We start from the raw sequence: 26,385 nt of genomic DNA, 5'->3' as shown, positions 1-26,385 counted from the left end.
ACGTTTGGGGAAGAACCACATATGGCTGGAAAAATCAAGTGTTTAAAAACTTTTGTGTAATTTTATTGTGTGAAATACAAAGAAGATATAGTTATAAACAACGATGACACAAAAGGCTAGTTGACCAAATATATTCATCTCTCAGACGTTAACCGCTGAGTATCTTTATACTATAATCCAGGGTCTGCTTGGAGGACACAGTATTTTTAATCTACTAGAACAATCTATAGAAACATAATCATTTAAAAACCTGAAAACAGCATTATTTCAGCATGAATGTGTGACATTTTCCCATACCATATTATACAGTAGATTATACCGAATATACATTCACCATTATGAAACATCTGCAATATTCCACATCACATGCTTAACAGGAAGTCTGATATTTCCAGTGAAATCAAGATACTGACTCACAAGGCCACTTTAAAACATTTGAACCCGAAAGTAGCACACTAGCTGCCTAGCGATAGCATAGCCAACCTATTGCAAATAAGGTCGTTTTGCATTGCTAAGTCTATTTACTGTAAAACCTTCATCGCTTTTACTCATCTAAGAGCAAAATGTAGCTTTGAGACAGAAATGTTATTTAAAAAAAGGAGATATGGATATTATGGTGATGAGTTAGAACATTTTTACTCCTTATATGATGTTGTCTTTGCTTGGTTTGTTATAAATATGCTACAAAAATGGATCAGTAGTACCTCAGTAGGACATTCTTGATCTTTAGGAGACCTTTTCGCTACACACTCTTTTAACACACACATTATATATATTATATACATGTATATGGACAAAAATGTATAGACTGTATGGCCAAAAGTTTGTGGTCACCCGACCATAAGATTTTTTTTTTAACATCCTGTTCCAGATTTAGTCTACATTTCCAGGTTGCATTAACCCCCATTCTTCTGGGAAGGTGTGATACTAAATTTTGTGGAGATTCAGAAACAAGGGCGTTAGTAAAGTCAGGTGCTAATGGGTGCGATGAAGTGGTAGCTCATTGGATAAGATGTTGGATTCCTGATCAGAAGGTCTTGAGTTCAAATGCCAGCACTACCAAGCTTCCACTTCTGGGCTCTTGAGCAAGGCCCTTAACCCTCAGCTGTATAAATGAAATGTACAGTACAAACTTCCCTGTAGCTTGGAATGGATAAAAAAAGAACAACACACTTTTTCCAGCCGTTGTTGCTTAGCTTTATAACTAAAATAACTAAGTTTCTGTAGATAAGTGTGTCTGACAAATGCTGTAAATAAAAGTGAGGTGAGGAGGCCAGTAGGTTTTGAGTTCTATAGCGGGAGATCTTTCACATCTTCCAAACCATGTGAAGCACATTTTCATGAAACTGGCTTGTGCGCAGGGGCATCGTCATGCTGGAGCAGGTCTCAGGTCTCCTAGTTCAAGGGAAAATGTAATGCTACTGCATCCAAAGGCGTCCTGTACAATTGTGTGAAAGGTTTGGAGAAAAAGAAAATACGTCTGGAAAAACCAGGCGCCTCAATACTTTTGACCATAAACGTGTCCACTTTCAAACCTTATTATTCTTTGTTTTGTGTGTGTGTATATAAGTGTGTTAAATCTGCTTATTCAGAAAGTATGATAAGGCCATTGTGTGTCTCTCAGCCCTTCTGGGTGACGTGTTTCCCGAGTGCAGCAATCAGGACATCCTGAAGCCTCTCCACAGACAGCCAGCACGTCTCCACCACGCTGTAGTGACAGGAGCCCATAGCCAGAGCGAGGACAACGCCGCTCACGTTGTGCTGTCCAAGCAGAACCTGCGTCAGAGCCAGGAGGAGGGTCCAGGAGAGCAGCACAAAGCGCATGGGGCAGTCTGACAGCAGCCGTGCCTGCAGGAAACGGGTGCACATGGCAACCCGCGTAGCGTGGCCTGACGGGAAGGAGTGAGGTTGAGGAAGCAAAGTGGCGAACCACTCGGAGTGATGATAACTCACAGCACGCTTCACTAGTTTAACCAGGGCGTGGTCTAACAATAAGGCTAGGGAAAGAGAAAAAGAGGGAAAGAGGGAGGACAGGAGGATGAAAACAAGTTATATTTATTCTTTATAAGGAAAATGAACTTCTTATAATCAGCATGCCAGGTTTTTCAGTGAGTCTGTTCAGATCTTTCACCTCCAAGGCTCAATCAGATCAGATCATTAAAAGCTTCACATTTCATTGTGTTGGAGGAATTATAGCACACTTTACTGAGACAGACAGATAGCAAATGAGAGATGTATAGACAGAGCAACAAAAACAGACCAAAGGAAGCAGACAAACAAATGTAAATATAAACGGAGAGGGACATAGATAGACAGGAGATGGATGGATCGATGGGCAGAGAGTTGAATAGACAGAGACAGAAAGAAAGAGATGTAAAGACAGACCAAGAAAGATGAATGTATAGAAGAAGACAGAAAGAGAAATGCAGACAGGCAAAGAAATCTATAGATAGACAGACAGAGGGAAAGATTGATAAATAGACAGTCAGGGAGACAGACAGTCCGACAAATGCATGAACAAACACAGATAGACAGATATAAAAGAGATAGAGGTAGAGAGAAAGTAAGATGTATCGAGAGACAGACAAAAATATCGAGACAGAGAGACAAACATGGAGTCGAAGAGACAGAGAATTGTACAGACAGACAGACAGACAGACAGACAGACAGACAGACAGACAAACAGATGGACAGGGACACCAACAGGGAGTCCAGAGACAGAGAGTTGTACAGACATACAGATAGACAGACAGGGAGTAGGAGAGACAGATAGTTGTAAAGACAGACAGACAGACTGAGAGTAGTACAGACAGACAGACAGACAGACAGACAGACAGACAGACAGAGAATAGGAGAGACAAAGAGTTGTATGGACAAAAGACAGACAAACAGACAGACAGACAGAGAAGTAGTATAGACAGACAGACAGACAGACAGACAGACAGACATAAAGAGAATAGGAGAGACAAATAGTTGTATGGACAAACAGACAGATAGTCAGACAGACAGACAGACAGACAGATTGGGAGTAGGAGAGAAAGAGAGTTGTATAGAAAAACAGACAGAGAATAGGAGAGACAGAGAGTTGTATGGACAAGCAGACAGACAGACAGACAGACAGACAGACAGACAGGCAGACAGGCAGACAGACTGAGAGTAGTAGAGACAGAGGAGTAGTCTAGACAGACAGACAGACAGACATACAGACAGGGAGCAGGAAAGACAGAGAGTGGTATAAACAGATAGAGAAGGAAACACCCAGACAGACATACATAGTAACAGATGTATAACAGAGAGAGAAAGAGAGATTTATCGACAGACAGACAAAGAGATTTAGAGACAGATACAGACAAACAGATGATTGAGAGATATTGACTAAGAAAGAGAAAGATGGAGAGACATACAGAGGGCAGACAGACAGACAGACAGACAGACAGACAGACAGACAGACAGACAGACAGACAGACAGAGATGTAAAAACAGAGAGACAGACTTTAAAATTTGTATTTTATTAATTAAGATGTTGGACGTCTGATCAAAAGGTTGTGAGTTCAAATCCAACCACCACCAGGCTGCCATTGTTTGGCCCCTGAACAAGGCCCTTAACCCTCAACTGCTCAGTGTATGAATGAAGTGATTGTAATGCACTCTGGATAAAAGCATCTGCTGAATTGCATGAAAATGTTTGCAGGCTGCTTTAGCAGTAGAAACCAGAATCCATTGCTGAGTTCTTCAAAGAACCCTTAGACGTTCCTTCAGAAATTGCCCCCTAAGCAACATTTTCTTTTATAGATGGAACGATTGGTTTTGGTTCTCTGAATATTTGCATGTCTGAACTTCTGGACTGTTGCCAGAATGCAGTGCAGTGTATTTACAGGGTGACAGCGGAGACATTTTTTCCACCAGCGTGTCCATTGTTCTTTATCCCTCCAGCTGCCTTGAACTGTACATTAATAGAAAGCAGGATAAAAATGGAACCTGGACGACAGCCAAAGTATCCACATATGAAAGAGACGCGCACTGACCGAGGGCACTGTGGGATGGTCCATGGAAAAAAGATAATATATCTGTCGATTAGCTATTGTAGGGATTTAGAGAGAGAATGAGAGAGGAAAGAGAGAGAGAGAGAGAGAGAGAGAGAGAGAGAGAGAGAGAGAGAGAGAGAAAGAGAGAATGGAATTACAAGAGAATTATGAATTATGCACATATATTTTCACAGACACAGAGAGATGTTTAGAAAAAGACACAAAATAGTAAAACAAAAGAGAGCTGTATAGACAGGGTGTCAACAAAACGAAACAGAGAGAGAGAAAGACAGATTAAAAAAAAAGACAGACAAAGAGGCAGACAGACGAATGTAGGTACAGACAGACAGAGGTGTAGAGACAGACTGACTGAAGTAGAGACAAATAGAGGTGTAGAGAGAGAAATAGAGACAGAAAAAGGGACAGATAGGTGTAGAGACAAACAGAGAAGTAGAGAAAGACAGTCAGAGGTGAAGACAGACAGACAGAAATAGCACAGACAGAGATATAGAGACAGATTTAGAGACAGACAGACAGACAGACAGACAGACAGACAGAAGTAGAAACAGATAGAGATGTAAAGACAGACACAGACAGACAGACAGACAGAGATGTAAAGACAGTGACAGACAGAGTGAAGTAGAAACAGATAGCGGTGTAGAGACAGAAAGAGAGAAAGATATCTATGTAGACAGAGACAGACTGAGATGTAGAGAGAAAGAGAGACAGAAAAAGAGACAGGTGGAGAAGTAGAGAAAGACAAACAGACAGACAGACAGACAGACAGACAGACATAAGTAGAAACAGACAGAAATGTAAAGACAGAGACAGAGAGACAGAAGTAGAGACAGACAGATAGAGGTGTAGAGACAGAGAGACAGAAGTAGAGACAGACAGATAGAGGTGTAGAGACAGAGAGACAGAAGTAGAGACAGACAGATAGAGGTGTAGAGACAAAGAGACAGAAGTAGACAGACAGATAGAGGTGTAGAGACAGAGAGACAGAAGTAGAGACAGACAGATAGAGGTGTAGAGACAGAGAGACAGAAGTAGAGACAGACAGATAGAGGTGTAGAGACAGAGAGACAGAAGTAGAGACAGAAAAAGGTGTAGAGACAGAGAGACAGAAGTAGAGACAGACAGATAGAGGTGTAGAGACAGAGAGACAGAAGTAGAGACAGACAGATAGAGGTGTAGAGACAGAGAGACAGACAGAGATGTAGTAACTTGGAGTTTTCTGCTTAAGGAACAATCGCATTGTAAATATAACAGCACGAAACGTGTGTGTGTGTGTGTGTGTGTGTGTGTGTGTGTGTGTGTGTGTGTTTATACACCATGCTGCGCAGTGTAACATTTACCCAGGAACAGGTTGATCATGACTTCTTGCTCCTTCACAGTTTCACTGGAGATGAGAAAGTAGAGGGTGATGGAGATCCAGGTCACCGCGTGTCCGCTGAGCTCCACAAGCTTCACCAGCGGCCTCATTCCCCCCAGGGGCGCCTCCTTCCCGGCGCACAGCGCCATCCTGCGGGAGAACCACACATCCACGGCCAGCAGCGAGCGCAGCGCCACGGCGGGAAGGGACGGGCTCGGGCGCGCGGGAGAAGCGAGCGGCGCGATGCTGGAAGTCCGGCGTCTGGACCGAGACACTGAGGAGGACGTGGAGGATGAGGAGGATGAGGAAGATAAGGAGGAGCAGAGAGACGAGGCGGGTGGTCCGCTGGTCGTCACGGCCACGGCGCTGTTCCTGCGCGCTTTTGGAGACGGCATGGCGTAACTGAAGCTCCAGAAGCTCCGCTGAATCCCGATTCCACGCGCGCATGCAGGAACAGGACTCTTGAAAAGTTCTCTTCAACTCACCTGGGCTATTTATAATCTACTGCACGTCCTCGGGACCACCAGCTTGGAGCTTAGATGGTCACATGACTAAGCGAAGCCCCTCTAACATATATAGTCCTTGTTTGCTCTTAGAATGACCTCCACTCTTCTGGAAGATGTTCCACAAGATGTGGAAATTTGTGCTCCTTGCTACACTGTAGGTGAGGTAAAAAAAGGTCTGTGGTGCCATCAGCGTTCATACGTATCAGGGTTGGAGCTGGATCCATGGATCTATGGATCTTCATGGAGCTGGATTTGTGCACGGATGTCATGCTGGAACAGGTTTGAATCTCCAATTTCGTGTGCAGGGAAAGTTTCATGCATCCGCACCCAAAGACATCATGTTCGCCTCCAAACTTGTGGAGGAACACAATTATGGGAATATGCGGTATCCAGTTTGGAGAAGATCCACATATGGCTGGAGAAGTCTGGTGTTCCAGAAACAAACAGTAGAGGCCATCATAGATGTACTGGTTTTAATGGAAACTCTAATGGTCTGATACCATGAAGGACAAATGGAACATCATTGAAGATCACACGTTGGGGTCTACTGGACGTCATTAGGGAGCAGTAGGACATGTTCATGGTTTGTAAAGGTGCCATTAGAAATGACGTGCGCACACGGGAACTCCTCTTACGTCACATGGCCATGACGCGGAACGGGAAGGGGAGTGTAGGCGGCGCGCGTGCCATTTTACTTTCATCTCTTCTTGTTTCTCTTCACTATCATCATCATCATCATCATCATCAGCATGCCAGCTCCTCTGCTCGGAGATGTGTTCCCAGACTTTGAAGCCGAGAGCACCATCGGGACCCTCAGACTCCATGAACACCTGGGAGACTCGTGAGTAGCGCATTTACACACCAGCACCTAAAATACACACCGCATGAGGTCTGAAACTGAAAACATTAGAATACAAAAATAAAGCAGGAAATAATGTTTTACTTTAATACAAAGTTTTCTTTATGCTCAAGTTTCTTGTCCACCTGGAAATGTGTATGTAAACCCTGAACTGCGTAAAAACTATATTTGACTGGAAATATTACAGAACTGGCAACCCAGGCTGTGTATTCATGGTGACTGGGTTTTTATGGCAACCCTCTGGGTTTATGCCCAAGTTTCTGGTTTAGTCCACCTGGATTTTTTTTTTTTTTTTATAAAAAACCTTCTACACTGTATAAACAAACAATAAAACTATAAATATAGCAGAACTGGCAACCCAAACCAGAGAGTTGCCTGTTCTTAAATGTTTACAATTGAATTGGCAAAATCTCACCAGAATGGACCCCTTACCTTTATACCTGAGAATATTTCTGGTTCCTGGTCCACCTGGAAATGTGGATAAAAACCTCCTACACTGCTTAAAAAAATCTAACTGTAAATACGACATAACTGGCAACCCAGCCAGGGAATTACATTAGACTGTACTGTACATAAGAAATATTTTTTTCTGAATGCTCATGCTTTTTGTTTTCTTCCATCTAATTTATATATAAACCGCCTACACATTTACACAAAAAAGACAATCTAACAATAAATAAGTTTGGGTTGCTGGTGAATTTCCACCCATTTAGTGTTTCTGTTGTATTCATGATGACTGGCAACCCACTGGATTTTTGCTCAGGTTTCTTCCACCTGGAAATTTGGATATAAAACTTCTACCCTTCAACACAAAACAATCTACCTTTAATTATAACATAACTGGCAACCCACCCAGGGAACTACACTACGTTGTTTCTCTTACCTTTTGTTCAAGTTTCTGCTTTCCTCCAGCTAAAAATGTTGAAGTAAAACCCTCTACACTTATTAAAAACAATCTAACTGTAAATATTACAGTAATGGCAACCCAGTGTTTGCATTATCCTTTATTATGAGAAGGAACCAGTGTGATAGTTATAGTTTTTCTCTTCTCCCATAAACATTTTTGGTGACATTTCTGCTCAGTTTTCAGGAAAAAACACTCTTATTGTAAATTTACACAACTGGCAACTCACCCAGGGAATTACATCAAACTGGATCATTGACTGTAGATCTGCATTCTTAATGTCTGAGACTGGCAACCCACTGAGTTTATGCTCAAGTTTGTGGTTTCTACAATGCTACAGTGCCATTCGTTTACTGTTTATTCATGGTGACTGGCAACCCAGTGTGTTTATTCCCAGGTTTCTTTCACCTGAAAATTTGGATATAAACCTGGGTAAAAAAAAAAAAACGATCTAACTGTACACATTATATAACTGGCAACCCCCTGGGTTCATTCTCAACTTTCTGGTTTTCTGCACCTGGAAATTTGGATATATATATATATATATATATATATATATATATATATATATATATATATATATATAAACCCTCTACAATCTAAGTGTAAAGATTAATGAACTGGCAACCCATTGGGTTTCTTCTCAACATTCTGGTTTTCTTCACCTGGAAACTTCCTGTAGACTGGACAGATTCGAGTGTTATAGACAATTCAAGGGCAGATCTTTTTCATCCCATGTGTCAAATGTACGTGTTCATAGTGACGAAGGTGATGAGGCTGCGCTCTGAACTAGTGTTTGAAGTGGGTTTGTGATTTGTGCTGATGATGCAGGTCATGGTGTCATGGAGGAAACGGGGAGGAAACCTTGGCAGTGCTGTGAAAGCTTTTATTCACCCAGCAAAGCAAAAGAGATGCCACAGGACTAATCCAGCTACTGTCTGGTCCTGTGATCTTCAGCAACGAATACTGATTTTATAGTTGGAGCTTTTTTATAGAAGTAAACAAGGACTAAATGTGGAATGGGATGTGCAGGTGTCCAAAAACTTTTGAATAACATGACTCCACACACACGCCCACCAAATCAGAGTCTCTCGTTTATAGGTTCTCACTTCAAAGTCACAAATCATCTTTTTCCACAAAAAAAAAAAAAATCCAGTCGAGACCCATAGGGATCATTAAAACCTAAACAATTTCCATTATAACCAATAAAACCATTACACCAGTCTATAATGGTTTCTATTGCCGTTTTTTTTTTTTCCAACAGGATGCAAATTATGAAACCTCGAACCTCCGATATCAAAGAATAAACAGCTGTTTTCTTGCTGATATATTAAGTAATAAGCTCTCAGATAAGAAACACATCATTATTTATACGTATCATAATATTCAAATCCATGTTTAGGGCCTGATGCTCGGAGTGAAATTTCCATACGCTCCAGACACAGAGGCGAAAATAGGAATTTATTTTGAATATCTGGAATGAATCCTGTGTAGAATTGTGCACCATCTTTTCTTCCATAGCTGGGGCATCCTGTTCTCTCACCCCCGTGACTACACGCCCGTCTGCACCACCGAGCTAGGACGAGCTGCAGCGGCCAGTCCAGAGTTCACCAAGCGCAACGTAAAGATGATCGCTCTGTCCATCGACAGTGTGGAGGATCACCACGGCTGGAGTAAAGTACGTACGCCCGACAGAATCCGAGGAAGTGAATTCGATGAGCACACAAGCAGATCAAAGAGATAAACAAAATAAAGACTTTTACTGTGTTTATAAAAACATCAGGGATGAAATCATGTTACGCTTTCTGTCAGAATCCAAATCCAGTCGTCCATATATTCATCCATCCATCCATCCATCCATCCATCCATCCATCCACCCGCCTGGCCTCCTTCTATCCGTGCCCCCTATATTCATCCATCCATCTGCCTGGCCATCCTTCTAACCATGCATCCATATAATAATTCATTTATCAGTTCATCCATCCATCTGCCTGGCCATCCTTCTATCTGCATGCCCAAATATTCACCCATCCCTCCTTCCAGCCATCCTTCTATCCGCATGCCCCTATATTCATCCATCCATCCGCCTGGCCATCCTTCTAACCATGCATCCATATATTCAATCATTTATCAGTTCATCCATACATCCACCTGTCCATCCATCAACTCCATTCGTTGGTCCAATCATCTATCCATTCACCTTCCGTCTGCCAGTCCATCCGTCCCTTCTTCTATTTGCCCATCTATTCATTTGTTCATCTAGCCACCATCCATCCATTGACCATCCATGGATGGTCAGATGCAGGGATAAATGGAGGATGGATGAATGAATGAATAGACTATAAACATCTATTCTTCTACCTGTTCTTCCATCCATCCATCCATCCATCCCAAACTGTTTTATTCTTAAAGGAAATTAATTCAGTAAATCAAACAATTTTGTATTGATTGTTAATAAAAACTTACTTTTATCTTTAATACTATCTTTAAAGATAATACTTTATCTTTAATACTTTTGAATCCCTTTGTAGTTACGTGTAACGTCATGTCCTCGAAACAACAAACCACCTTCACGTACGCTTTACTTCTGATTGTTGCAAAACAGTGACACTGGAGAGACTCCTTCCAACCATGTCACATAAAGCTTTCCTCACAGAAAACCTATATATAATAAACAGAGCTTCAGGAGTCAATCAGGACAGAAATTAAAACTTGTGGAAAAAATCAACCTGGAGTCCTTTTGTTAGTAGGAAGTAGGAAGATTTACGATAACTACTTGTTTTATAGGACATCCTGGCCTACAATAATGACGAGACGGTCTCCACGTTCCCGTTTCCCATCATAGCGGATTCTAAGCGTGAGCTGGCTGTGGAGCTGGGCATGCTGGACCCTGACGCGAAAGACCAGGCCGGAATGCCGCTAACCGCCCGATGCGTGAGTACAACTAGACTATTTACCTCACAACGATATCAGCCAATCGTAGATCACTGTGAGCTCGTGTATGTAGAAGAGGGCAGACGGCGTATTGCTTTGCGGGTATATACAGTCAACCCCCGATAATTCGTGGCTTCGAAAATTTGCGGGTTCTCGTTTGGAACCTGACTAACAGCAAGTTGCGGATTATCTTAAAATCGCGGAAATCCGCAGTGGGTCCGAATGTTCAGAAACGTTAGGAATAACATGGTATGTTTATAAAGTGACATAACGTCTAGATTAATTCACTACGGTACCATAGGGGCTGCGGGGGTGCATCCAAAATTCACAGATTTTTGGAACTTGTGGGGGGTCTTATGTAAGTTATGTAGAACGTAACCCCTGAGAGTTCCAGGGGACCACTGTATTGAACATGTGGTATTTAGAAAATATTTGTCTCTGTGACCTTGAGAAAGCAATGGTTAAGGTTTTGACCTCTTAGGATATTAGCTGTAGTATGATAGAGGAGATCTAAGTAGTGAGCGTGACTCGGCTACGTCTGAATCATCTGGTCAAATTTTTGTTCATAGCAATTTCCTATAAACTGAGATTAATCTAGTAATTAAAATCTCTCTCTGACTTTCTACATCTCGTTGTTCAAGGTGTTCGTGATTGGCCCCGATAAGAAGCTCAAGCTGTCGCTCCTCTACCCGGCCACCACGGGGCGCAACTTCGACGAGATCCTGAGAGTGATCGATTCCTTGCAACTGACGGCGTACCGGCGAGTGGCGACCCCTGTAGACTGGAAGGTGGGCATGTGTGAAGGACTTCGATTGAACAAACTGATTACGCTGTTTAGAAAAACTCCAGCGACGCCGTGCCAATCGTGGGGCGAAGATTTCGAACCCGGATTCTGATTTCTGTATAGGAATATTCATGCGCTCGTCCTAATACGTCATCGTTGCTGTGGTAACAGTTAGTTCGCGGGAAAGCGTCGCTAGATATGGTTTTCTGCGTGTTCATTTGAAAAGCAGTGTACGGACAAAAGCGTGTGGGCACCTGAGCATAAGATCTTGTTTTTGAACATTCAACATCTAGTCCCCATTTGCTCTTATAATAAGCTCCACTTTTCTGAGATTTGTGTGAGATCTCATTTAGGGATACGGATGTTATTAAAGTGAGGTACTGATTTATTGGAGGTGAGGAGGTGCCGGTCTAATTCATCATGTACAGTAGGGTTGGAGCTCTGTAGCAGATCTTCCAATCCAACCCATGGAAAGCAGATCTTCAAAGGAGCTGACTTTGTGCACAGATGTCATTCCCTACCAAGTTTAGGTCTCTTAGTTTAATGTTGTAACAGTTTGATGTTGATGTGCTCCAGTAATTAAGGGGTTATATGAAGGGTCTCAAAGATTTCCTACGTCTGTCTTTCCAACAGCCTGGGGACCGGGTCATGGTTCCACCGAGCATCCCTGAGGAAGAAGCCAGGAGCCTGTTCCCTGCTGGAGTCTACACTAAAGAGCTTCCGTCTGGGAAGAAGTATCTGCGCTACACCCCACAACCTCGGACAAACCACAACCACAACTCAGAGGACCAAAGAACTGGACGAGACCAAACTACGGAAACTATAGAACTCGCTCTCTGAAGAACGAAGATGAATCGCCAACCGATCGCCTTTGAGATACGTGACATAAAGACGACGTGAAACAGAAATCCTATTGCCTTTTTACACTGGAGTGCAAAAGTTTGTATACCCTTATGACATTACAACCTCGTTCAGTTTAAATGGTATACGATATATAATATGTATACAGTATATAATACAGTATCGACAAAAGAATTGGGACACCTGACTTTCCTTGAACTAGAACTAGGAGACCCAAACCTGTTTCTAAATTACAATACACACAAACCCAGCTCCATGAAGATCTCCTGCTATAGAGCTCCAAACCTATTAAACACATTTTGGGATGAATTCTGACGTGGTAGCTCAGTGATTAAGATGTGAGAAGGCTGTGAGTTCAAAGCCCCAGCATCACCAAGCTGGGCCCTTGAGAAACCCTCCAGTTCCCCTTAGTAACCCTCAGTTGTAAAAATGAGATCATTGAAAGTTGCTCTGGATTAGAGCATTTTCCATAAATGTAAATGAAGGAGAACAAATCTCCACAAAATCTAGTGGAATATCTTCGCAGAAGAGTGGAGGTTATTCCACCCGTAAATGATCAGGTGTCCACAAGCTTTTGTCCATACAGTGTATTCAAACCTGCACTGATACCATGTAATGTGGGTCGTTCGTTGGTAAGAAACGCAGGAAATAAACACATGCTATTAACACTGTCACTTCCTTTTTTCCTTTTTGAGATTCGTGGTTGTGAATTTTGCAGAACGAACGTCACAAAGAGAATTCCTGTTCTCTGAGAAGCCGAAATATCAAAACAGCGTAAATCTGAGAAGACCCTGAGAGTATATGAAGGTGGATCTGGTGTATATAGGTGCATGAAGATCATGTTAAAGTGTGTTTGAAGCAGATTGCTTGCTCAGCTGCTGAAAGGTTTACATGACACTGGATAGCTTTGTGGCTTTCGGTTTGTCTGTTCTCACACACACACACACACACACACACACACACACACACACACACACACACACACACACACACACACACACACACACACACACACCTCTCTGCTTCTGTCAGCATTCACCACACTGAGAGCTCAGGTAGGTTTTATCTCCAGACCATTGTTGATCAACGTTCTCAGTAGAAAGTAAATCAAGGACTACGTTCATGTTTAAAGGTCTTATGAGTGAAGGAGAAATGAGCAGCATCTGGGGCGGAACCAGAACCGAGGGCAGCATGGGTTTCGGGTCTGAATACCCCGCAGAGGAAACCGTGAGACTTTCACTTCCTGAGAGGAGACGAAGTGTCAGAGGGGCAGTTTCTCATCAGTGCTGCGTACTCTCTCTGATGGGTGAAGAGACGCAGGAAGACGGCGTACTTTCTCCTGTAAAAGCTGATACACACACACACACACACACACACACACACACACACACACACCATTTATATATATAAATATTTATATATACACACACACTTCTGTCTTTCTCATTCTCTTTATATATATATATATATATACAGTATATCAGTGTTGGACAGTAATGAAGTAACATAACTGGTCAAACACGCAGCAATCCACCAATCAGGATCGAGCGTGCGCTGTTTTGAAATGTTTCGATTCGTGTAAATGAACCTGGGGTCCGGACTCGCAGTGTGAACCCACCGCCTGGAGAAGTTCCCACACTCATACACTCAGAAAGAAGGGGGTTGGGTGACGTCACGTCAGTAAGAAGAGCTGAAGCCAAATTAAAATTATGGATGACAAAAAGGGTCAAAAATCTCGGGGGCCCAATTTTTTTTTTAAAGAGTAAAGAAGTATGGAGGAAACGTGTAAAAGGTAAAGGTGTGTACGCAGGTGTTTATCACTCGTCTCGTTATGAGGACAGTAAATACTGATAAATTTTATAAAAACTGTATATCACTGAGGTCATGTTGCCTGTTGTGTTTTTACACATAGAGCAACAATCTTTCCTTTACACTCATACAGCTTACTTTCTATCCATTTATCGCTACATTTCATGTACATGAAGCTCTCTCTCAAAGCTCAGAAGACAACCAGTGTCCAAGCATCTTGTCCACAACAGGTGTCCTCATTACTATAGAAACAACAACGCATTTAAATAAACCTTCTCTGCAGTCGGAGTATAAAAAAAAAAAAATCAACAGCCAATCAGAATGAGGGAAACTACGCGGTCACGTGGGTCGTCACATCAGATAAATTGTGTAATCTGAGTGTTTTTTTTCAGAGGTGTGAAAACCACAGATCAGCTCATAGTGTTTCCTGAATAAAGCCTGACCGTCCTACTGAACCACAACAATACCAGAGAACCCGAAATGTCTCACTGTATTTAACCAGAAAACTAACTGGAGACATTCTGACACTAATATCTTTTTATTTAAATTATATTGAGGAGGATGGTGAGGAGGATTAGGATGAAGATGTTGAGGAGGATGGTGAGGAGGATTAGGATGAAGATGTTGAGGAGGATGGTGAGGAGGATTAGGATGAAGATGTTGAGGAGGATAGTGATGAGGATTAGGATGAAGATGTTGAGGAGGATGGTGAGGAGGATTAGGATGAAGATGTTGAGGAGGATAGTGATGAGGATTAGGATGAAGATGTTGAGGAGGATGGTGAGGAGGATTAGGATGAAGATGTTGAGGAGGATAGTGAGGAGGATTAGGATGAAGATGTTGAGGAGGATAGTGATGAGGATTAGGATGAAGATGTTGAGGAGGATAGTGAGGAGGATTAGGATGAAGATGTTGAGGAGGATAGTGATGAGGATTAGGATGAAGATGTTGAGGAGGATAGTGAGGAGGATTAGGATGAAGATGTTGAGGAGGATAGTGAGGAGGATTAGGATGAAGATGTTGAGGAGGATAGTGATGAGGATTAGGATGAAGATGTTGAGGAGGATAGTGAGGAGGATTAGGATGAAGATGTTGAGGAGGATTAGGTTGAAGATGTTGAGGAGGATAGTGAGGAGGATTAGGATGAAGATGTTGAGGAGGATAGTGAGGAGGATTAGGATGAAGATGTTGAGGAGGATTAGGGTGAAGATGTTGAGGAGGATAGTGATGAGGATTAGGATTAAGATGCTGAGGAGGATTAGGATTAAGATGTTGAGGAGGATAGTGAGGAGGATTAGGATTAAGATGCTGAGGAGGATTAGGGTGAAGATGTTGAGGAGGATAGTGATGAGGATTAGGATTAAGATGCTGAGGAGGATTAGGATTAAGATGTTGAGGAGGATAGTGAGGAGGATTAGGATGAAGATGTTGAGGAGGATTAGGATGAAGATGTTGAGGAGGATAGTGATGAGGATTAGGATTAAGATGCTGAGGAGGATTAGGATTAAGATGTTGAGGAGGACGGTGATGAGGATTTGGATGAAGATGTTGAAGATGATAATAGAGATGCTGAGGACGATGATAGTGAGGATAATGAGGATGATGGTGTTGATGATAGTAAGCATTATGAGGATGATAGTAAGGAAATGAAACCTGACCAATCATATCTTCTCACCTCTCAAGCTTGAGGTCTGGTTGAACCACTTCTCCTATGCTGGCCATTTTCTCCATGGCTTCCTGAAAAAACAGTGACATTCATTACAGATATCACGTAATACATGTGACACCTTTTCCACAGAAACACAAACTTCAGCACTAATTTGGCTTTTTATGGAGATGTAGGACATTGACCTAATGAAGGTTCTTGTGATGTGGGTTAGTGGTGTCTGAAGTACGCAACAAAGACGCTTAATATCACACGTCTGCCTAGCGCATTGACCTCGATAGTGCCTCAGAACACACACACACACACACACACACACACACACACACACACACACTCACACACACTCACACACACTCACACACACACACACTCACACACACTCACACACACAGACACACAGAACGTATTACCATTGCTTTATTTCTCACTGCATTTACACCATATTTATTTAAGATTCAAGAGATTTTTGACCTGGAAACAGTGTTCCACCCTACTCGAGATACTCGAGAAATTATTTCAGCCCCACGTGGATTATGAGGATTCTGGTGATGATGATGATATGAGGATGATGAAGGTGGCGTTATTTGTTGCTGTACCTGTATGGACGTGTAGTCCTGTGAAGCACAGGCTCCAAGAACAGCTGCACCGACCAACACAGCCTCTCTCTCTGCAGGCAGGACAATCGGCAAACCTGCACACACACACACACACACACACACACACACACACACACACACACACACACAAATAAAAAAGAAGAGGAACAATTCTGCAAATTTCCGACCATTAAAAACCACAACCCCAGAAGAACAGTGTCACCTGACACTCAGTATATAATTAATATTTTATTTATATTAATATTTTCTTACCCGTGACGTTGGCGTGTATCTGCACAAACAGAGGGTTCTTACTGAGTCCTCCACACAGGAACAAGGTCGTGATGTCATGCCCTGCTTCCCTCATCGCATCCAGGATGTGTCGGGTGCCAAGCTGTGGTGAGCAACAGTCACAAATCACACCCCGAAAACAGCAAACAAACAAATAAACCAGGTGTGGATGCGTATGGACTAGTCTTTCATATGAGAGAATACAATCTGAAACTCACAGCAGTAGATTGGAGTGTAGCGAGGTAAAGAAGAGCCAAGTCATCCAGCGTCTGAGACAAAGACAGTCCAATAACCTGCACACAGTGCAAATAAAATGCACTACACATGAGGGGGAAAAAATACATTCAGATGGTTTATTAGTAGTTTTAAATGTAGTAGTAATTATAGTACAATTATGGTTAGTATAATACACTGTGTCTCCAAAAGTACTGAACGTGTGTGAGAGTAAAAATAGTAGTCAAACTATTAAAAGAGGGAATAGTTATCATTCTGATGACCGCGAGGATGATGGTGGTGAGGATTATGAGGATGTTGAGAATGATGAAACTGAGGATGATGGTGGTGAGGCTTATGAGGATGTTGATGAGAATGGGGATGATGGTGGTGAGGATTATGAGGACATTGATGAGAATGAGGATGATGGTGGTGAGGATTATGAGGCTGTTGAGAATGAGGATGAAGCTGAGGATGATGGTGGTGAGGATTATGAGGCTGTTGAGAATGAGGATGAAGCTGAGGATGATGGTGTTGAGGATTATGAGGCTGTTGAGAATGAAGAAGCTGAGGATGATGGTGTTGAGGATTATGAGGATGTTGATGAGAATGATGATGAAGCTGAGGATGATGGTGTTGAGGATTATGAGGAATTTGATGAGAATGATGATGATGAGGATGATGATGGTGAGGATTATGAGGATGTTGATGAGAATGATGATGAAACTGAGGATGATGATGGTGAGGATTATGAGGATGTTGATGAGAATGATGATGAAGCTGAGGATGATGGTGGTGAGGATTATGAGGATGTTGATGAGAATGATGATGAAACTGAGGATGATGATGGTGAGGATTATGAGGATGTTGATGAGAATGATGATGAAACTGAGGATGATGATGGTGAGGATTATGAGGCTGTTGAGAATGATGATGAAACTGAGGATGATGGTGGTGAGGATTATGAGGCTGTTGAGAATGAGGATGAAGCTGAGGATGATGGTGGTGAGGATTATGAGGAATTTGATGAGAATGATGATGATGAGGATGATGGTGGTGAGGATTATGAGGATGTTGATGAGAATGATGATGGTGGTGAGGATTATGAGGATGTTGATGTTTTTTTCTGCTCCACAGTTTAAAAAAATGTTGACGCTCACCATTCCCTTTAAGGTCTGGTCGGCGAGAGGAGACCGGTTGCCATGGAAATCGGGCCCCACGTGCAGTCCGGTGGTCAGTTCGTCCAGGTTTTCCAGGTCTTTGGCCATGTCCTCCAGACGGGAGTTCAGGAAAGAATAAACATGCACACCACTGAAAAGAAACAGCAATCTGTACATACTTCAAATGAAATGCAGGAGGTCTATGGAGCCTGGGGAACATCTCAGCTATCGTAGTCCAAGTCTGTGCGGAATACGGTCTTGAGGTCTCAGATTTGGGTCTTCAGATGTTTACTGAAATCATTGACTCCTACCTTTTCTCTGCTTGCTCTTTCAACTCCAAGAAAGCTGCATGTCCAGTCACCACATGGTCAATCTGAAGGGAAAAAAAACACCCACTATGTCTAAAAGAACATGCAGCATCTGATCATCACACCTACTGGAGTAGAAGTGGTACTGTGCAGGACTAACCAGCTTCCCAGTGGCGCTCTGACCACCTTCGTTAAGCCACAGGTCCGGAATCATGGCGGACAGATACGGACCCCATACACCTGGAACAAACAGAGGCTTCCAGCTCACCTGCAAACCACACACACACACACACACACGTTTAAACACCTGCATGCAAATGTAATACGGCGTCTGATGATAAAACTCACCGCCATGTGACAGGACGATGTCCCACAGATCAGAGCCGCACGAGACGTGATTGGTTGATTTTCACAAGGCAGCTGATGGCCGCTCACGTCCGCTCCGAGAACTCCTACAAAACAACCATTTCAGCGTTTATTAATCCACCTAAACATCTCCCATGGATGGAGCATCAAAAACACCTGAGGTCATCATATAACCGACCCAGTCCTCCTGCATGGGCGTCGATCAGAGACGCTCCCACAGCCGTTCCCGGCTCCAAACCCAAATCTGAGGCTGCTTCGGGGGTCAGTCCTCGTCCGAGCGCGCTGCCGGGACAACATGTCCGCTCTCCTACACACACACACACACACACACACACACACACACACACACACACGATATGTATAAGAAAATACGTGAACAAACATGGTCTGGAAAAGGTGGGTGTTCCAATACTTTCGGACATACAGTGTAAATTCATATATTCAATATTTTCGCATATTTTAAATCTCTCTCGTTCTCTATCCTGTCCATCGCAGCTCACATTAGTCCATCAGAAACGTATCTATGATCTCATGAACGCGTAACAGGGCAGACAGCACCGCCAAGTGGCTGGAGTTAAAAACACTTTTAACGCAAGATCTTTTCCAATTTAATTGAATTAGTCAAAACAAACAAACAAATGAAGATTTTTGTAAACAAATATACAGGCATTATTTATCTGTTATATGGCACCAGAGAGACCAGTCTTTGGAACATTTATATTCAGTATATATAGTAACAAATATAAAAAAAAATCTTTTTTTTGCATTAAAACAATTATGCTGATTTGTAGCAATTGTTTTAAGTACGGCCTACCTACAGGAGGTTAAAAACCTGGAGAGATGGTGCCAGGAGAACAACCTTCTCCTGAACGTCAGCAAGACTAAGGAGTTGATCGTGGACTTCAGCACAAAGCGGGAGCGGTCATACCAACCGCTAAACATCTGAGGGACTCCAGTGGAGAGAGTGGACAGTTTCCGGTACCTAGGTGTTCACATCACACAGGATCTGTCTTGGTCCTGTCACACTAACACCCTGGTGAAGAAGGCCCGGCAGCGTCTGTACCATCTGAGACGCTTAAGGGACTTTAAACTACCCTCTCAGGTGCTAAAGACTTTCTACACCTGCACCATTGAGAGTGTTCTGACGGGTAGCATCACTTCCTGGTTTGGGAACAGCACCATGCAGGACAGACGAGCCCTCCAGAGGGTGGTGCGTTCAGCTGAACGTACCATCCACACCGTGCTCCCTGACCTGCAGGACATCAACAGCATCCGGTGCAGGACCAGAGCCAGGAAGATTGTGAAGGACCTCAGCCATCCCAACAATAGACTCTTTTCTTTGTTGCGTTCAGGGAAACGCTTCCGCTCCCTGAAGGCGAACACAGAGAGAATGAGGAGGAGCTTCTTCCTGCAGGCCATTCGGTGTTTAAACCAGGAAACACCCAGGATCTAAAAACTGGTCCACTCTCTCCATCATCACATTTCTTCTCTGTACAGATCTCACCTCTCGCACCATGACACTTTAAACTCTGGACTTGCACAGCAAAGTGCACTTTATACTTATTTTATTTTATACCATACCGCACACGGACACTTTATGGACACTCTATACCACACACGGACTCTTACGGACCCTTACACCACACCATACCGCACACGGACACTTACGGACCCTTACACCACACCATACCGCACATGGACACTTACGGACCCTTACACCACACCATACCGCACATGGACACTTTATACCACACCATACCGCACACGGACACTTATGGACACTCTATACCACACACGGACTCTTACGGACCCTTACACCACCATACCGCACATGGACACTTTACACCACACCATACCGCACCACGGACACTTATGGACCCTTACACCACACACCATACCGCACGGACCCTTACGGACCCTTACACCACACCATACCGCACATGGACATTTTATACCACACTATACCGCACACGGACACTTATGGACCCTTACCACACCATACCGCACACGGACCCTTACGGACCCTTACACACACCATACCGCACATTTACATTTTATACCACACTATACCGCACACGGACACTTATGGACCCTTACACCACACCATACCGCACATGGACACTTTACACCACACCATACCGCACACGGACACTTATGGACCCTTACACCACACCATACCGCACATGGACACTTTATACCACACCATACCGCACACGGACACTTATGGACCCTTACACCACACCATACCGCACACGGACACTTATGGACCCTTACACCACACCATACCGCACACGGACACTTTATACCACACCATACCGCACACGGACACTTATGGACCCTTACACCACACCATACACACACGGACACTTATGGACCTTACACCACACACCATACCGCACCACGGACACTTATGGACCCTTACACACACACCATACCGCACACACGGACACTTACGGACCCTTACACACCATACCGCACACGGACACTTATGGACCCTTACACCACACCATACGCACACGGACACTTACGGACCCTTACACCACCATACCGCACACACGGACACTTACGGACACTTACGGACCCTTACACACACCATACCGCACATGGACACTTACGGACACTTACACCACACCATACCGCACACGGACACTTATGGACCCTTACACCACACCACACCATACCGCACATGGACACTTTATACCACACCATACCGCACACGGACCCTTACGGACCCTTACACCACACCATACCGCACGGACACTTACACCACACCATACCGCACGGACACTTATGGACCCTTACACACACCATACCGCACGGACACTTATGGACAACCCATCACTAAAATTGTCTATTGTTTACACTTTGGTACACATTGTTTACTGTTTCACCGTCTACTGCCATAAGGATTTTCTTTGTATATACATTTTTCTCTTTGTTTACATACATATCTTTATATATCCTTTATACCTTATATTTTATTTTATATAGTTTTTATACTTTATTTATCTGCTTTTTTTCTTTCTCCCCACCCTATTCCCCTCATGCCGCACCGTCGTATAAAGCATTTCACTGCATGTCGTACCCTGTATGTATGTGTATGTGATAAATAAAATTTGATTTGATTGGATTGATTTGAAGTGAGGACCAATTAATCAACTAACAAATCAATCAACCAATCAACTAACAAATCAGTCAATCAACCATTAATCGAACAATTAACCCATTAACTTACAGATTAATTAACTCATGAATTAATTTATTTCTCTGGCAGTCTGTCTGTTTTAAATGTATGGAAGGAGTCTCCAGTGTTAGTGACGGAGTCTGTGAGCGACGGAGTTTATCTTTGATGAGAACTGGATCTAACATTTTCTCAGGGATGTTCCACAACATTAAATGCATCTATAAACGTATAAACTATAAACATTGATTACTTTCCCATTCCAGCATTTTCCCCAATTATTATTCCCTCCATATGTGTATTATTAATCCGTATTTTATTCATTTCTATTTATGTAGAGCTTTTAACAATAGACATCGTCTCAAAGCAGCGTTACACTGATTATTATTATACAGGTCATGGGTCTCTTCCATATAGAAACTCTTCTAGTCAGGGTTTGGGAATGTTTTCTTCTTGATTAGATCTGGTGTGTTCATCTGGTTATTTTGTGTGCGATCGATCAGTGAATTATCAAAGCTTACCGATTTTTGAATAATTGTTCTCAGTCAGATCCTCCAGATTGATGGTGGCCCAGAAACCGTCGTTCCAGCCGTCTAGCGGAGAATAAGTCCACTTACACACCACGGTGCACAATGATCTAGAACATGGTACAGAGGTCAGTCCATCAATTTACTCAGTCTATTCCTAATTCAGAGCAACAAGCCTAGATACGGTAATAAAGCAGTAACCTGGCCAAGATCTTTATCAGTCTATCTATCTATCTATCTATCTATCTATCTATCTATATATATATATATATATATATATATATATATATATATATATATCCATCCATCCATCCATCCATCCATCCATCTCTCTTTCTTACCATCCATCCATCCATTTATCTATCTTTCCATCTTTCCATCTTTCCATCCATCCATCCATCCATTTATCTGTCTTTCTATCTATCCATCCATCCATCCATCCATCCATCCAGTTGTGTAATAAAGCATAAGCCAATCCATTAATAATATACAAAACTGAACACATGTACAGACGTGTGTGTGTGTGTGTGTGTGTGTGTGTGTGTGTGTGTGTGTGTGTGTGTGTGTGTGTGTGTGTGTGTGTGTGTGTTTGTGAAGAAAAACGCACCTAACTAAAGAACCCGTCGCCTTCCAGGACAAAAAGTCTGGCAGGTCAAAGAAGTGTGCAGCTTCCTCCCAGCAGCTCTCCCTCAGATTCTCACCAAAAATATGAGTGAGGAGAAAACATACAAACACTATAATTATCATTACACACATTCCAGCCATATTCATACAGTTTATACACTAAAGTCTGTGGACACCTGAACTTTGGATCACTGTGCTTTTTCAACATCACATTCACATTCAGTCTCCTTTTACTGTTATAACAGGAAGATATTCCAGATGCTGGAGTGTGCTCAAAATTTACTATAAAATCAACCATTCCATCCATCCATCCATCCATCCATCCATCCATCCATCCACCAATACATCTATCCATCCATTAATCAATCAATCAATCAATCATCCATCCATCCATCCATCCATCCATCCATCCATCCATTAATCAATCAATCATTCCATCCATCCATCCATCCACCAATACATCTATCCATCCATTAATCAATCAATCATTCCATCCATCCATCCATCCACCAATACATCTATCCATCCATTAATCAATCCATCCATCCATCCATCCATCCATCCACCAATACATCTATCCATCCATTAATCAATCAATCATTCCATCCATCCATCCATCCATCCATCCATCCATCCATCCACCAATACATCTATCCATCCATTAATCAATCAATCAATCATTCCATCCATCCATCCATCCATCCATCCATCCATCCATCCATCTATCCATCCATTAATCAATCAATCATTCAATCCATCCATCTATCCATCCATCCATCCATTAATCAATCAATCATTCCATCCATCCATCCACCAATACATCTATCCATTCATTAACCAATCAATCACTCCATCGCTCGATCAATCCATCCATCCATCCATTAAACAATAAATCACTCCATACCTCGATCAATCCATCCATCCATCCACCAATACATCTCTCCATCCATCCACCAATACATCTATCCATCCATTAACCAATCAATCACTCCATCCCTCGATCAATCCATCCATTCATCCATCCATCCATCCATCCATCCATCCATCCATCCATCCACCAATACATCTATCCATCCATCCTCACCTCTTTCAGCCACAGTAACTTGGGCGGCTGCATTTCGGGGGACATCACGCCGCCTACGCTGCTCAGGACCCTGTGAGCCGTGGCTGTGATACGAGACGCTTGTTCCTTCGCTCGGTGGTCCATCCACATGACCACGTTCCTCTCCTTCACACCTAAAGACGACAGAGGTAACAGTTTAGTCATCACCATGCAGAATCGAGAATCCTGAGATACTCACCATCTTTATTAACAGCTACAGGCTGAAAGCTCTGGTCCAGAACCACCAGGGAGCAGGTGGCATCAAAACCGATCCCTCTCACACGCTGCTTCACAACACCTTGGGTCACTTTCTGTAACCAGCGCAAACAGAGAGTGAACAAAACTTCAGATAATAAATAAACAAAAATACACAGAGAGAGAGAGAGAGAGAGAGAGAGAGAGAGAGAGAGAGAGAGAGAAACAATCAGGATTGTAAATCCTCAGGTTTCTATAAAGAATAAAAGAGGCGGAGTTACGCAGGCAGGACACACCCACACACCATGCCCTGTATTATTTTACCTTCACTGTACTGCAGCACATCCTCCAGATGTCCTCTGAAGACTGCTCGTAGTAGTCCATCTCAGGTTGCCAGATCTGTATGGGTTCCTCCGCCGTGGCCATAACTCGGCCGTCTCTGGAAACCAGCGCGGCTCGAACGCTGCCACTGCCCACATCCACGCCCACGTAACAACCATCCTCCATGGGCGAAGTGACACTCGTCATTTATCTGTACACAAAAGACAAGTGTGTGTGTGTGTGTGTGTGTGTGTGTGTGTGTGTGTGTGTGTGTGTGTGTGTGTGATACAGACATAGAGTTGTTTCCACGTATTGACTGATGGCAAATTTACATACTATAGAGTTTTAGATACAAATTCAGGACCATCATTGGGAGATTTTGGAGCATGAACACAAGGTACATGTAACCATAACCGGATAAAAGGCTTAATGTGTTTGATGTATGTAAAGTGTGGAGTCAATGGACCCATCAGTGCTCGTACAACTATAGTACAAATCCTTATTATAGCAAGAAAACCTGAGTTAAAGAAAGAGAAAAGACAGTCCATCATTTCTTTAAGAGATAAAGATCAATCAGTCCGAAACATCTCAAGAACCTCCGATGTATCTCCAAGAGCCGTCTCCAAAACTATCTTTGAAGAAACAGGCTCTCATAAGGACCGTCTCTAGAAAGGAAGCCTAAGAGCTACCTCTGCTGCAGAGGATAAGTGTAGTAGAATTACCAGCCTCAGAAACCACCGATTTGCCTAAATTTATGTGGCAAACATGTTCCAACATCCACTGTTCAGAGGGGACTGCATGAGTCAGGCCTTCAAAATTATAACAAGCAGAAGAGACCACAAGAAATCGACATTAGATCAGTGGAAAACGTTCCTTTATTCAGACGAGTCAAAGTGTGAGATTTTAATTAGACGCACTGAGGGTGAAGGGACGGTTCCTGAATGTGTGGTTCCCACTGTGAACCATGAGGAGGTGTGATGGTGCGGAGATGCTTTGCTGGTGACACTTGGTGATTTAATCTAAATTGAGAGCACACGCTTATTTGTCCCAGAAAGAGAGTGATGAAACTCTGCAAAGGTTTGGGGTGACATGGACCGGAGAGTAAAGGAAATGCAGCCAACAAGCTCTCAACACCTCTGGGAACTCCTAAAGGATGTTGGAAAACCATTCGAGGTGATACCTGATGAGGCTCACAGAGAGAAGTGTGTAAAACTGTCCCAAAAGCAAAAGGTGTCTGAAGAATTCAGAATATCAAATATTTTCTGGGTTATTTAACAGGATTTTGTTTACGACATGATTTCATACGTGTTCAACATGTAGATATTAATTTTTCCCTCTAAAATAAATAAATAAATACATGTATAAAAGTATAAATAAATATATAAATAAAGCGTGCTTTACTCTGATATAAACACATACAGGAGGCGGGCCAGCTGGTCACGTGACCCAAACCATTCCGTTTGTACCTTTACATTTTTTATTATTATTATTATTTTATTATATTCGTTATTTTAGGATTTTACAGTTATTCTATGTATATTTTAATTCATTTTATTTCTAATATATAAACTCACACTGTAGGGTTGTTGTTGTTGTTACTGAACGCAGCTCGTTAAGGAGAGAAACTCAGATAAAAAAGTCTAAATATTTAATAAACATGGTATAAAATGCAGAATAATAATAATAAGTGATTAATATTGATTTGTTTACCCGGAAGTGACACGCGCGCTTCTGAAAACACAAACACCTCGAGCGCTGCAGCTGCTACTGAGATGTAC

At 42.7% G+C, this 26,385-nt stretch overlaps 3 protein-coding genes across 4 annotated transcripts in view; 1 reads left to right on the top strand and 2 right to left on the bottom strand.

Moving 5' to 3' along the window:
• Positions 1–1,367: 1,367 nt before the first annotated feature.
• Positions 1,368–5,810, bottom strand: LOC124387141 (phospholipid phosphatase 6-like). The gene is made up of 2 exons (XM_046851286.1): positions 5,384–5,810; positions 1,368–1,997 (listed from the first exon to the last, which is right to left on the bottom strand). Exons 1-2 carry the CDS (start codon positions 5,793–5,795, stop codon positions 1,621–1,623), a joined length of 789 nt encoding a protein of 262 aa, XP_046707242.1. The 5' UTR covers positions 5,796–5,810; the 3' UTR covers positions 1,368–1,620.
• A 721-nt stretch (positions 5,811–6,531) lies between these two features.
• LOC124387142 (peroxiredoxin-6-like) lies at positions 6,532–12,497 on the top strand. Its single transcript, XM_046851287.1, has 5 exons — positions 6,532–6,747; positions 9,191–9,347; positions 10,457–10,603; positions 11,245–11,391; positions 12,021–12,497. The coding sequence occupies exons 1-5, from the start codon at positions 6,656–6,658 to the stop codon at positions 12,225–12,227; spliced, it is 750 nt and encodes a 249-aa protein (XP_046707243.1). The 5' UTR covers positions 6,532–6,655; the 3' UTR covers positions 12,228–12,497.
• An 807-nt stretch (positions 12,498–13,304) lies between these two features.
• The window catches only part of fggy (FGGY carbohydrate kinase domain containing), a 14,772-nt gene continuing 1,691 nt past the window's right edge, over positions 13,305–26,385 (bottom strand). The window contains exons 1-16 of one of the 2 annotated variants that reach the window (XM_046851285.1): positions 26,318–26,385; positions 24,611–24,818; positions 24,291–24,402; positions 24,074–24,225; positions 22,973–23,061; positions 22,360–22,475; positions 18,836–18,964; positions 18,640–18,743; positions 18,452–18,559; positions 18,295–18,356; positions 17,984–18,134; positions 16,829–16,903; positions 16,593–16,713; positions 16,320–16,414; positions 15,733–15,794; positions 13,305–13,596 (exon numbers count right to left, since the gene is read on the bottom strand). The exon at positions 26,318–26,385 is cut by the window's right edge and continues 35 nt beyond it. In XM_046851285.1, coding sequence (XP_046707241.1) covers positions 13,485–13,596; positions 15,733–15,794; positions 16,320–16,414; positions 16,593–16,713; positions 16,829–16,903; positions 17,984–18,134; positions 18,295–18,356; positions 18,452–18,559; positions 18,640–18,743; positions 18,836–18,964; positions 22,360–22,475; positions 22,973–23,061; positions 24,074–24,225; positions 24,291–24,402; positions 24,611–24,814 — 1,692 coding nt within the window. In that variant the 5' untranslated portion in view covers positions 24,815–24,818; positions 26,318–26,385 and the 3' untranslated portion in view covers positions 13,305–13,484. The remainder of the gene's footprint in view (positions 13,597–15,732; positions 15,795–16,319; positions 16,415–16,592; positions 16,714–16,828; positions 16,904–17,983; positions 18,135–18,294; positions 18,357–18,451; positions 18,560–18,639; positions 18,744–18,835; positions 18,965–22,359; positions 22,476–22,972; positions 23,062–24,073; positions 24,226–24,290; positions 24,403–24,610; positions 24,819–26,317) is intronic. The other variant, XM_046851284.1, reaches the window with a different exon arrangement.

Source organism: Silurus meridionalis, chromosome 6, assembly GCF_014805685.1.
Source record: "Silurus meridionalis isolate SWU-2019-XX chromosome 6, ASM1480568v1, whole genome shotgun sequence".
Lineage (NCBI taxonomy): Eukaryota > Metazoa > Chordata > Actinopteri > Siluriformes > Siluridae > Silurus > Silurus meridionalis.
This window is presented reverse-complemented; position numbering and strand designations above follow the sequence as displayed.